The following is an 11,700-nucleotide window of genomic DNA, read 5'->3' on the forward strand; positions in this document are numbered from 1 at the left end:
CGCTACACGACGGGGCACGACTAACTACTAGTACTACCACGACTACTTTGATGTGCGTGCACATGTAGGATGTATGAAAGTTTGGCGGTTTTTTGTGTTTGTTCGGACTTCGGTTAGGCCTGGGGTTGTCTGGTTCAATTGTCTGTTTTTGACGTTGTTTGAGAGGATATACCTTCAGCTGTAAAATATTCTAGAGGTTCTTAATTTCAGTTGTTATCGCTGGATGAAGGGGTCGTTTTCGTAGAACCTGTCTCGAGCTGATCACCTTGACACTTGCCACATATTAGCGATCACCGGCGATCTTTCATGTCTGGCATTGATTGTTGGATCAGACCTCTGTATGAACTATTGCAACCTCTTGGTCTATGTTATTAAGACTGGGAACGATACATGGATTCAATACTGTCGTCAGTTATCATACAATACATCCCTCCTGAAGCAAGACAACAAACGCCATTCCGACCTTCTTCTTCCAATCGGCAAGATCGTTAGCATAATGATAATAATAATAATAATAGTACATGTAAGAAGAAGCATTAGAGAGGGCACTAGGATACTTGGAGTGACGTGACAGTATAATCACGCATTCATCGACGCCAGGAAAGAGTCCAGATTGTACTCCTCCTGGTACTGCCGGTCGTCCCAGAGCTCGCCCAGGTCGTCCAGCCAGCCCTTCTTGCCTTTCTCCTTGACCTGTCCGTCGATGTCGACCATGTCGACTTCGTTGCCCGTGATGGCGGCGTCCGCGGCGCCGGGTTTCTCGACGGTTCCCTCGGCGGTTTCGCCCATGTTGAACAGGTCGAGGAGTTGGTCGGTGTCCATGGTGCCGAGGCCGGCGTTTTGCTGGTTGACGACCGTTGAGGCGACGTCGATCTTGAACCGTTGCAGGTTGAGGATCTTCTCCTCCAGGGTGCCTCGCGTGATCAGCCGGTAGACGTTGACAACCTTCTTCTGCCCGATCCGGTGCGCGCGATCCATGGCCTGGATGTCCTTTTGCGGGTTCCAGTCGTGCTCCACGAAGATCACGGTGTCCGCGCCCGTGAGGTTCAGACCGAGACCGCCGACGCTCGTCGTCAGCAGCAGGCAATCGTAGCTGGGGTCCGTGTTGAACCGGTTGACAATGTCTTGCCGTCTCGTGGCCTCAACGCTACCATCCAGACGGAGATACTGCACCGAAGGAAGCAGCTTCCGGAACACATCCTCCTGGACAATGTCGAGCATCTCCTTCATTTGGCAGAAGATGAGAGCCCGATGCGGGCTGACGTAACTCGCTCCAGCCTCCAACTCGCCTTCTGCGCTGGGTCCGGCTCCGATGCCGCACTCCAGCAACAGGTCTCGCAGCGCGGTCAGCTTCGGCGCGTGGGCGATATCCCGGATGTGAGAATTTCTCGCCGCCAGCCATCGCTGAACCTCGTCATACTGCTTGTGACCTTCTTTCATCACCAGTGCGGGAGAGTTGCAGAGACGCCGCATGTACTGGAGTGCTTGGAAGATGTGTTCCTTGGCTGCTTTGTCGGTGCTGCCCATCTTCTCGGCCAGGTTCTTCTGCTCCTTCTTTGTGAAGTCCTCCAGAAGCTTCCTCTGCAGATCGCTCGGATCGCAGTAGTAGTTCTGCAGGATCTTCGGCGGCAGGTCATCCAGGACCTCCTCTTTCAAGCGCCGAAGCAAGAACGGCAAGACCTGCTTATGCAGAGCTTCTAGAGCCAGGGCCCCTGCTTCTTGCTCCTTCGAAGAGGACTTGCTGAACCGGCTGGCCGCAATGGGTTTCGCAAACCGTTCCATGAAAACCTTTTCCGTACCCAGGAAGCCGGGCATCAAGAAGTCGAACAGTGACCACAGTTCCAGGACGTTGTTCTGGATGGGAGTGCCCGACAGGATCAGACGGTGGTTGCTGACAAGTTTCTTCACGGCCAACGTGATCTTCGCTCTCGGGTTCTTGATCAGATGGCCCTCGTCAAGGACGCAATAGTTCCAACTGATCGGCGTAAAGACATCATTATCATTTCTGCAAATGTCATAGGATGTGATCACAATGTCGGCCTGCTCCAGTTGACTGCGCAGCTTTGCACGCTCGGCAGGAGGGCCGACGTAGGCCACGCAAGACATAAAAGGCGCGTATTGCTTGATCTCTTGCTGCCAGTGGCCTGATAACGTCGGCGGACACACAATCAATGATGGCAGCTTGCGAACCTCAGGAGCCTGAGTGCGAGCAAACTCCTCCGCTCTCATGTGGTGATCGCTGGCGATAATGCAGATTGCCTGCAACGTTTTCCCGAGACCCATATCGTCGCAGAGAATACCATGCAGCTGATATCGATTCAGGAAGGCAAGCCAATTCACGCCTTCCTGCTGATACGAACGCAATTCTGCCTTGATAGCGACTGGAATCTCAAAAGGCTCGATCTTCCGCACGTCAAGCATCTGAGCGATGAACTTCCTCTCCCGGTCGCGTCCCTTCAAAAGCTCTTCTGACAGGCCTGGCGGATCTGGGATACCGGCCTCAAGAGGCACCAGCTTAACAAGGGTAGCGAACGACGTGGTTGCAAGCAGTCGCACGTCGTCGTCGGAGTCGCTCATTCTTCCAAGCACCGGAACGATCAAGAAAATCACATACGGAAGTATCCCGTCTTCCATCACGTGTATAAGGTGATAAATACACTCGATCGCGCCTTGACGGTGGTGGACATCCAAGGCGTTGCTTATCGTCGGCAAGACCTTCTCCACCAGCATGGTCATACCCTCGACAGTAATCACGCTGCAGATGGTTGCAAAGCACTTGGCCGCCGCATAGCGAATCACCGAAAGCTCGGACTGCAGAGCCTTTGCGACAATGGGCATGAGATCGATCACCCAAGGGAACAGGCCGGAGTCGAACTTGGGTAGAAGCGCGCGAAGCGTCGAAAGACCATCCACGATCTCCTGACCCAGCTCATTCTCCGGGTCACGAATGTTCGCCGGAAGCTGGTCAGCGAGTGCGGTCCTTAGCGGCCTCTCAATCAAGGCCGCCAAATTAGGGACTCTTTCGAACAGTTTGCTGCTAAATCTGACTGCCAATTGCTCCAAAGCTGCCTTGGCGCCCCGTCGCATGATCCGGGCCTCCTTCGCCTCCTTCTCAAACTTGCCGGCATCATCGTGATCTCTGCGATCCTCTTCCTTGCGTAGTGACAGAATAGCCTTCTCCAGATGCGCGTGGTGATGGAATTCCGGTGTTTCAGACGTATCAACGCAGCAGTACTTGACAAGGTTGCCCAGGACCTTATCGACCGGCCCACGTTTGGTACCTGAAGTGTAATAATCAATCAAGTTGACGATGCCCGATGCCGACCGCTGCTGGAGTTCGACGTTCTCCTCCTTTTTGATGCTGTCCATCATTCCCTTGATGATAAGGCTAGGTTTCTTCGGGATGTCCTGCAAAGAAACCAGAGCAGAGGCCGTCGAGGCACGAATGCGCTGGTCTCGTTGCTCCTTCAGGTTACGAGCATCTTCAATGGCCATTTCAACACTTGATTTCGTGTCGTTCAGGACCTTCAGGGCAGTCACGCGCTGAGCAGGGGTAAGACTCTGCTTCAACCGCTCAAACTCAGGCCCAACGATCCTCTCGGCATCCGCGATGGAGAAAGCGTTAGGCCCTGCTTCGCTGTCTCCCTGGACGACGACGGCCAGAGTAGGTAGGCGGCTGGAAGGAACATGGCCGTGGTCGCGAAACGCGTTCAGCAGAGAATGACACTGAGCTCGGACGATATGGAGGTGACAAGCGATGTCACTGTACCATGGTGGCCTTTCCTCTTCGATGATTGGCCGCAGCCACTCGCATAATAGCGCAGTGTACTTCCCACCCGGTCCAACACGCTTGGCATACTCTTCGACAATCATTGATGCTACGAGCTGTGATGACGATGCTGACCATTTCAGTCCGCTCAAAACCGACTGCCACAGGCTTGGAAGGCCGTTCGAGTCCCAGACCTGCAGTAGTTCGCCAAGAGCCTGAGCAGCATGAATCTTGGATCGTACCAGAGTGTCCGCGCCGACCAAGTCAACATCGCCTTGGAGCATGTGGCCATCAACATTATGCATTGTCGGTGTAGACGTCTCTTTCTTCTCCGCCTTCTTACGACGGCCTCTTGTGGGCTCAGAGGCGCCCGTGGAAGACGTCCGGTTTTGATCCGTCGTCAAGGGACCGTACGGAAGTCCGGACGGCTTAATGAGGAGAGATGTATCCATGGGGATCGGGTAGCGGGGAACACCGAACGGACCCAAGGCCAATGTAATGAGCGGCTGGATTTGCGAAGCGAGAAAACTCTCTGACTTGAAAAAGTCCCGGTTTTCCAGCGACCTAAGCAGCTCGAACCAAACCAGCAGCGAGAGCTTCAAGACGTCCTCGTTTCGTTCTACAAGCAGGTTCTGGAAAACCAGACGCATTGTCTTGCCATCCACCCAAGCATTCGTGCCTTCTCCTTCGAGCTGCAAGAAAGTCATTAGAGCACGGAGAACCGCCAACCGGACGCTGGTAATGGTGTGCCGAAGGAACGGATACAGGCGAGGCACGAGATTAGCGAATGACGCATCCGGGTCGTCAGCGGCGTTGGCCTTCATTGCGTCCAGGACTTCTCGGAACGTGCAAAGCTTAGCGAGAAGATCCATAACGTAGCCAGTACTAGCACTGAGATCATCCTGTAGATTTGACAAGCAGTCCCAAACGATGTTGATGAGGGAACTGATGGTGTCACCGCGAGAGGAGACCAGCTCTTCAGCGATCGGGATCAACGTGGCCGCACTCACGGCACGCACATCATCATCATAGTCCGCTAGACCTTTCATGACAGCCTCGAGCACGCCATCCATCATCTGCGAGTCCTTGACCAAGACGTCTTTCCGAACGGCAACCAGGTAACGTAGGCCAATCATACCCCCGTGGCAGACCTCCCAGATTGGTCGTTCAATACCGACATCCTTGAGCATGATAATCCGGTAGAGGATCCGATAAACCTGCTTGACTGAGCGCGGGGGAAGGTGTGCCAATACGGCACCCAATGTCTGGCCAACAGTTTCCCGGATTGGTGCCACGACGTTGTCTGAAATATAGTCGCCAAAGCGGTCCAACATAAACACGCTTAGCAAGCGACATGCCAGATCCTCGAGCCATCGGCGATTGCCGAGGTCATTTTCCTCGCGCGACTTGCCGACAACGCGGCCGGCACCGGAACCCTGTACACGGATGATCTCGCGGAGTCCTGACGCGGAGCCATGTCTCACTTCCCAGTTGGGATCGAAGAGGTCGACCATGAGAAACTCGCACATGCGATCGAATGGCCACTCCAGCCCCTTCTCCTCAGCCTCGGTTTGGATGATCGGCTTTTCAACAGATGGTCCCTTGTACTCCGTGACGACCTTGGTTTCATCGTCGTTGCCTTCGCGCTCCAGGGAGAAGTAATCGATCTTCTTGTCTTGATCTCCACCCAGAGATTCCGTTTTCACTGGATGCGGTGTTGTGGCGGTGGGCGTAGTCACGGATTCGGAACCTCTTCGAGCGGTAGAAAGATCTACAACACGCACCTTGTTGGCGCTCATCCGAGCGTTTTGCTTGTTCTTGCGTTTGAGCTGATTCAGCTGACGCTTACTCAGGCCCGACTCTTCGCCATTTGGCAGTTCGAGGGGGGAGGAGGGCTGTGCGCTCTGTAGGCTGCCTTGGCGTGACACCGCAGGGTTTTGATTGGACACGGAACCCTGCCGAGGCTGAGTGACGACGTCCTGCATGTCAATCAGATCTTCGTCGATATACTCGCCAGCCAGGCCCAATCGGGAAATCAGTGTTTTCTTTTGGTGCTGCAGGCGCGTTTCCGGGTCCATGGCAGCAATGGAATACTCGTACTCCTTACCGGCACTGCCGAGTAGTTTCCTGCCATGTTTCAAGATGGACGCGATGTCCAGAGTTTCTAGCTGGAGGAGATCTTCGGAGGAGGGAGCGCCCTCCTCGAGCTTGATTTCAGTCTTCATGTCCACGTCATCTTCATCATCTTCAGGCTTCTTGATCGTCATGCCATCTTCCTTGTTTGGGTCGAACGGCTCAACGTTGGCCGCGATCAACCCGATGGCCTTGGCGGCAGCAGTCCGAGTGTCCCAGGACTTGGACCGCAAGTAGGGCATGATACGGCCCAGCAGATTGAACAGCTCATCGGGATGCTGCTTCTGCACATCGGCCAATTGCTGTGCAGCCGTGTTGCGAATGACGGGGGTGCTGCCCGTCTCCAACAGCCTGTTGCAGTTAGGGCTTACCGGGGTTCCAAGCGCCGCAAGAAGATTAGTCATACTCACGTGACCAGGCGATCGAGTCTATCCCCAAAGAGGTTAGCGTATCTGCATGGCCCACCAAGGCTTAGCTTGTGGGAGCTCACCTGGAAGTCATGGCTGGTGATCTCTCAATCCACCGTCGCACCTTCCCGAATAGGTTCTATAGATAGAAGGAGCTTGGCCGGCAGCCCGAAAAAAAAAAAAAAAGTTCACCACAACAACCGGATCAAAGAGAGAACAAAAAACAGAGAGTATGTGAAGAAGTCGCCAGTGAAGATACAGTAAAGCTGGTGCCTAAAACATTCATGATAGAACTACAGCAGTGTACTCGGCATGATGGCGGCTGGCACAGTACCCCTGCGGTTTGCGATGGCTGCAGACGGGTTGAACTCAAAGTCCTGTCCCAAGTCAGTCAGATCGCGCCAAAGAAGACCGGAAGGAAAGGCAAAAAAGAAAGAACAAAATACAATCGAAAGCAAATCGAACCAAATCAAATCAATGTCGAAATATCAAAAACAAGAACAGAAATCAAAAATGGGGTATGGAGGGGAATTACAGGATTGGCCAACTGTCCAAAGCAGCGGAGCGGGAAGCCGTTGGCTGAAGGGCAGGTCAACGGAGCAGGAGCTGTCGAGGTCGCCCGGGCTGTTTATATCATCGCTCATCGTTGGCCGGCGCTGCTGCCACTGGCTGGCGCGGCTGGCGCTAGTCCCGATTGGGTGATCGTCTTGCCGCTGAAAATCAAAGCTTTTCAAAGTCACGTGACTCAATCTTCGCGCGCGCCTGCTGCGAGGATGCGAGATTGCGATGCAATCTGGCCGAGGACTTTGACAGGGAAAAAGATGGGCAGGGCTGCTTGGACTATCCAGCTGAACCAGGACAATTGTTTCGTGGACCATAGACACAGAGTAGGCTCTGTCACGATGCAGACGGGTCATGAAGTTCGCATACCGTCAGATGACGGGTGCAGCATTCCATGAGAACTGAAGGAAATCAAATAGTACTGGACAGGACAGATCCTCACTGGAATTCGGAACAATAGCTGCAATGAATTTCCGGCTGAAACACATGATAGGACGGCACTCGGTACTTGTAGTGAACTGATCTGTCTCCCAGAGGGCACATTGGATCGATGTTCGAGGACAGGGAGTCGGCAATCGACACACCATCAGCAGCCCAGCAGTCTCAGACACAGGGAAAAAAGTCTCTCTCAAGTCCAACGTGAATTATTGGATTCAGATTGATTGAACCTCAAGCAATCATGATCTATGGATCGCACTTTTTGTACAAGGGAACTCCAAGTCCCAGGAACTGACGCAGTCATCTAAAGTGCCACACTTCGCTCTCCCACAGCTCCGTCTATGACCCTAGAACTTTGGCTGTATCCTCTTCCTTGCCCAAAAGCCCCAAATTCCGGATTTGCTCCGCCTTCGGTGCATTCTCGCGAGGGAATACGGCCTCCGCTTTCCGGTATGCCGCCTGAATTCGTTGAGCTCGCAAAGCCTGCGGCAGACACGATTCATCAGCATCGAGAACGGGCACATGATCAATCGACATCCGAGGGAGTTCCAGCCGGGACAGCGGCATTGCGCGACATACCTCCTTGTTGTGATGGAGGCACTCGTAGTAGTCTTCCAGGGCCGGGCCGCACTTCTTCTTTCCCGCCTCTCCTTCACTGCCGTTCACCACGTAGCATCCGAGCAACTCTTGCCAGAAGGCGAAGCAGCGCCCAGGGCCTGAGATGTCGCGCGAGCGGTTAGCCGAGATGTTGATTCCACGCAGAGATACCCAAGCCACGCTGCGAATTGCAGCAGTTGCCAGACGAACGAGGACTTTGAAACACGTACCGCCATTGACTCCGTAGCCAGACGCCATTGCGAATGGGGCAAAAGTGCAACTGAGAGCGAACAAAGTGTTGACGGCGTTGTCCGTCTTCCCGTTCCGCCGCCTGGCAGGAAGTCCAGGGAAGTCCCAAAAGGGTTTAGCGCAGATCGGGACCAAACGCGCTTTGCTTGACGTGGTCCAAGTTCAAGATCTCCCCGAGAGGGAAATCCAGCCATGACAATGATGGCCGTCTTTAGAGACGGATATTCAGGCCATGTCAGACTCGGATCGTTTATCGACTGCCCGGGCTATTCTTCTAGCCGTCGAGCTTTGTGTGGGCGGCAATGTCGGCGCCTTACCGCAACTCCAGCGGCGATATCCGATCGCGCTATCGACTGAGCGGCTTCTGCGCATTATCTTGACCTTCGTTCCCGAAAGCACTCCTCCGAGCCGGTATACGCCGGTATTGCAGACATTGGTGGATGGAGATGGTGCGGAAGTCAGTACGGGGCCCCTGGATGTCACACCGGTCAAAGATGTCCCGGAGCAAGTTGCCCGAAAGCGCGTCCAGAGACTGCGCCTGGTTCCGCTGCGATATCCTCAAGCCGGTCAGGCAGCGGCTACGGCAGATTTGCTGACACAGTTTCTCGTCCACCGGGCGCATTTGATTGACTCCAATTCTGGGCTTCAGTCGTTGATTCTCGAGCTCCTACTGCCTTTTTACGAGCGCTCTGAGATTCTCCGTGCATGGCTATTGTCAAGATTGCTCCCAGTTTTACGTATTAATTACGAATACTATCCGGAAAGGGACCAGAAGCTGCCGTTGGACATGTTTGAGTCATTGGATCGTGGTAGTGCGATTGAGTTACTGCTCTCCATGTCGAGCTCCGGAAAGTCGAGACCTCATCTAGCACGGAACCTCCGAGGACTGGTTGGACCATGGATCGTTGGTGTCACCGAGTTTCAGAGACAGAAGTCGGACGTTTCCGGCGAGCATGGTTTCCGGTCCTGCTGGCGAGAGGTCAACGAGTGGCTCCTGTCGCGTAGTTCGTCTGACCGCGATCTGGTTGTCGATGCGTTCACGCAATGGGGCGGGCCTGCCGATCTGGATTTGGGGGGTTACGAGCGCAGGGACAGTGCGAACGAGCAGATCTCATTGCTGCAGCAGGACTACGGCCAAACTGGCCTCGCGATCGTCTATGCCACAGATGCGAACGTCAAGTCAGTGGAGGGTTCGTTCAACATCGCATCAAAAGTGGCCACGTTACTGCAAATCAATTTGCCTGTCGACATTCGAAACGACAGCACCATCCTTCCGCCGTTGCGACTAGATCTCGACGCAATCTCAACTGCTTCGAAAGCGTCGCTACTTCAAAACACCCTCCTCGACCCAACGAATCCTCTGACAGTGCCAACAGCCACGTCTGTGGCATTTACCCGTGCCCTGCTACTCTCTCTTCGTATTCTGCAGGAACTCGGATACCCGATTTCCTGCAGTTCGGCTGCTACGATCTGCTTGCAAGGGAGTGAGGACGCTCAAACGCGGATGCTTCGTAGCCTTGTTGATTCAGTAGCGAAGCAGACGAGAGCCAACCGCAGCTGGCCTCGTATACGTGAGCAGATACTTTGGCTCCGGGACTGGGGTCATCCCACGGGTCGTGAGAAGTACCACGGCCTCTTATGGAGAATTCCCCGAGATGTCATGGAGACGGAGATCTTGAAGACGATGCTCGCTGTCGGAGGTGGGTGTATCTGGCACATTAGCTGACAGGAGGGTCTAACAGCAGCAGAGTATAAATTCGCAGCGGACACATACACCACGCATGATTCGCCGTTGAGCCTGACGCAAGCAGAGATGGCAGTGACAGAGACGATTATCATGTTTTACGACAATGCAAGCAATGGCAACAAGACGCGTGGGAAAATGAAGAAGGCTCTTGAAATGTATGCTCTTCTCTCTGGATGATTTTAGAGATCTGCTAACCATGATGATCATCCAGCCTCAAAGCATTTCAGCCCCGGTTCCCAGGTGCAGAGTCGCTGAAGAAAATTGAGGCTCTCATATCCGCCGCTCATTCCCTATCCTTCTACTCTCTCACATTGCAGCACGGGGTCCCCTTCCAACCCGTGAGCATCCGTGTGCATCCAGACCCGCTGTCCTTGCTTGGAAAAGTCCTGGAACAGAATGCAAAGAGCTACACCAAACTCGATGATCTTTTATCCATTGGCCAAAACCTCGTTGCCGCCGGTCTTCCCATAACCACGGGGGACGAGCCTCACACGGACGAACACCTTCCGACTCCTCCAACCATGGAGGCCGCATCGAAGCTGGCCGAGCGACGCATCATCTCCATGGGAGTGGCATCGGCCTTGGCAGCAAACGATTTCGGCACAGCGTACTCCTACATCCTAACCCGACTCACTCCACCTTCGGTGCTGAGCACACCGCAGACGCTGTCCCCTGGAATTGCAGACGACATCTCCTGGCGCGCCGCATACGCCGCTGGACGGCACCGGCCCAATATCTCGAGCAGCGCCGACCTCCACACGCAGATTACCACCCTCACCCAACGGATGGAACTGCTGTCCCTCGCGCTCATGCTGGCGCCCACGGGGGACCCGCTCCCCGAGATCCTCGGCGCCTGGCGCCGCTGCGACGAGGAATTGGCGACGCTGCGTGCCCGCGAAGCCCGCGAGGTAGAGGAATGGGACCGACGGGGCGACACTGTCCACGGCGGCAGCGTTCTTCCGGGCGCCTTTGGCCCATCGGACCGCGAACTGGACGCGATGGAGAACGATGAGCAGCAACGCATGCGGCGCGCACGGTCCCGCGCGCAGCGGCCCGCGCCACAACCACCGTCGTCGTCCATGAAACCAGACACCTCCTACGACGACGAAGCACCCATGGGACTGTTCGAGGTGGCCCGCGGCGCGGCACGCGCGTTCAGCCGGACTGCATTTCCGTTGCACCGTCCCCAGCATTCCCCTTCTGCTTCTTCTTCCGTCGCCGGTTCCACGTCCGGGTTGGGCGGAGAGCCGCACAACACTTCTTCCGGCACAAGTAGTCCAGACCGATCGGAGGAACAACCCGCCCGAGTCCGCAAGAGGGATATGGTCAGTAATATGGTGACGGAAGGGTTGGCAACGGGGATTGGATGGGTGTTGGGTGCGCAGCCGGTGAATCAGCGATGAGTTAGGCCTCTCGTTGTAATGTAGCCTGTCAGTTCAATAGACATATATACCTCTAGGCACTTTGTACATATTACTAGGTAGCGTAGGAGGTAGTTTGATAATAATCAAATAACTTAATGAGCAAACCAAAAAAAAAAAAAAAAGTCCTCATCGACACTGCAGGTATTCAGCTCCGTCAGATTCCTCTAACCATTGGACAAAATACCTAGGCATATGCGTAATACTTGACACGGGGGGGGTTGTCATATTTTCATCGCTAATAAGGAATCAATCCATCATTTGTGAGAAGTGTAATCGATCATCAAATCCTGTCCATTCGGCATTCATCCACACTGAACATTGAAACTCTCTCTTTCATTTTTCTCTCTCTCCCAATCGATCGGATTTTGGGAGAAA

The 11,700-nt window shown here is 54.4% G+C and overlaps 3 protein-coding genes across 3 annotated transcripts; 1 reads left to right on the forward strand and 2 right to left on the reverse strand.

Moving 5' to 3' along the window:
* Positions 1–579: 579 nt before the first annotated feature.
* On the reverse strand, positions 580–6,403 carry VTN31DRAFT_5658 (uncharacterized protein; the record flags this gene model as incomplete). Its single annotated transcript, XM_069406181.1, has 3 exons — positions 580–6,253; positions 6,313–6,330; positions 6,393–6,403. The coding sequence occupies 3 exons, from the start codon at positions 6,401–6,403 to the stop codon at positions 580–582; spliced, it is 5,703 nt and encodes a 1,900-aa protein (XP_069259815.1).
* A 1,244-nt stretch (positions 6,404–7,647) lies between these two features.
* VTN31DRAFT_5659 (uncharacterized protein) lies at positions 7,648–8,163 on the reverse strand (the record flags this gene model as incomplete). Its single annotated transcript, XM_069406182.1, has 3 exons — positions 7,648–7,791; positions 7,888–8,024; positions 8,136–8,163. 3 exons carry the CDS (start codon positions 8,161–8,163, stop codon positions 7,648–7,650), a joined length of 309 nt encoding a protein of 102 aa, XP_069259816.1.
* Positions 8,164–8,386: 223 nt separating this feature from the next.
* Positions 8,387–11,304, forward strand: VTN31DRAFT_5660 (uncharacterized protein; the record flags this gene model as incomplete). Its single annotated transcript, XM_069406184.1, has 3 exons — positions 8,387–9,854; positions 9,903–10,056; positions 10,113–11,304. The coding sequence occupies 3 exons, from the start codon at positions 8,387–8,389 to the stop codon at positions 11,302–11,304; spliced, it is 2,814 nt and encodes a 937-aa protein (XP_069259817.1).
* Between the last annotated feature and the right edge of the window lie 396 nt (positions 11,305–11,700).

The sequence above is a fragment of the Thermomyces dupontii genome, assembly GCF_041956625.1.
Source record: "Thermomyces dupontii strain NRRL 2155 unplaced genomic scaffold VTN31scaffold_5, whole genome shotgun sequence".
Taxonomy (NCBI): domain Eukaryota; kingdom Fungi; phylum Ascomycota; class Eurotiomycetes; order Eurotiales; family Trichocomaceae; genus Thermomyces; species Thermomyces dupontii.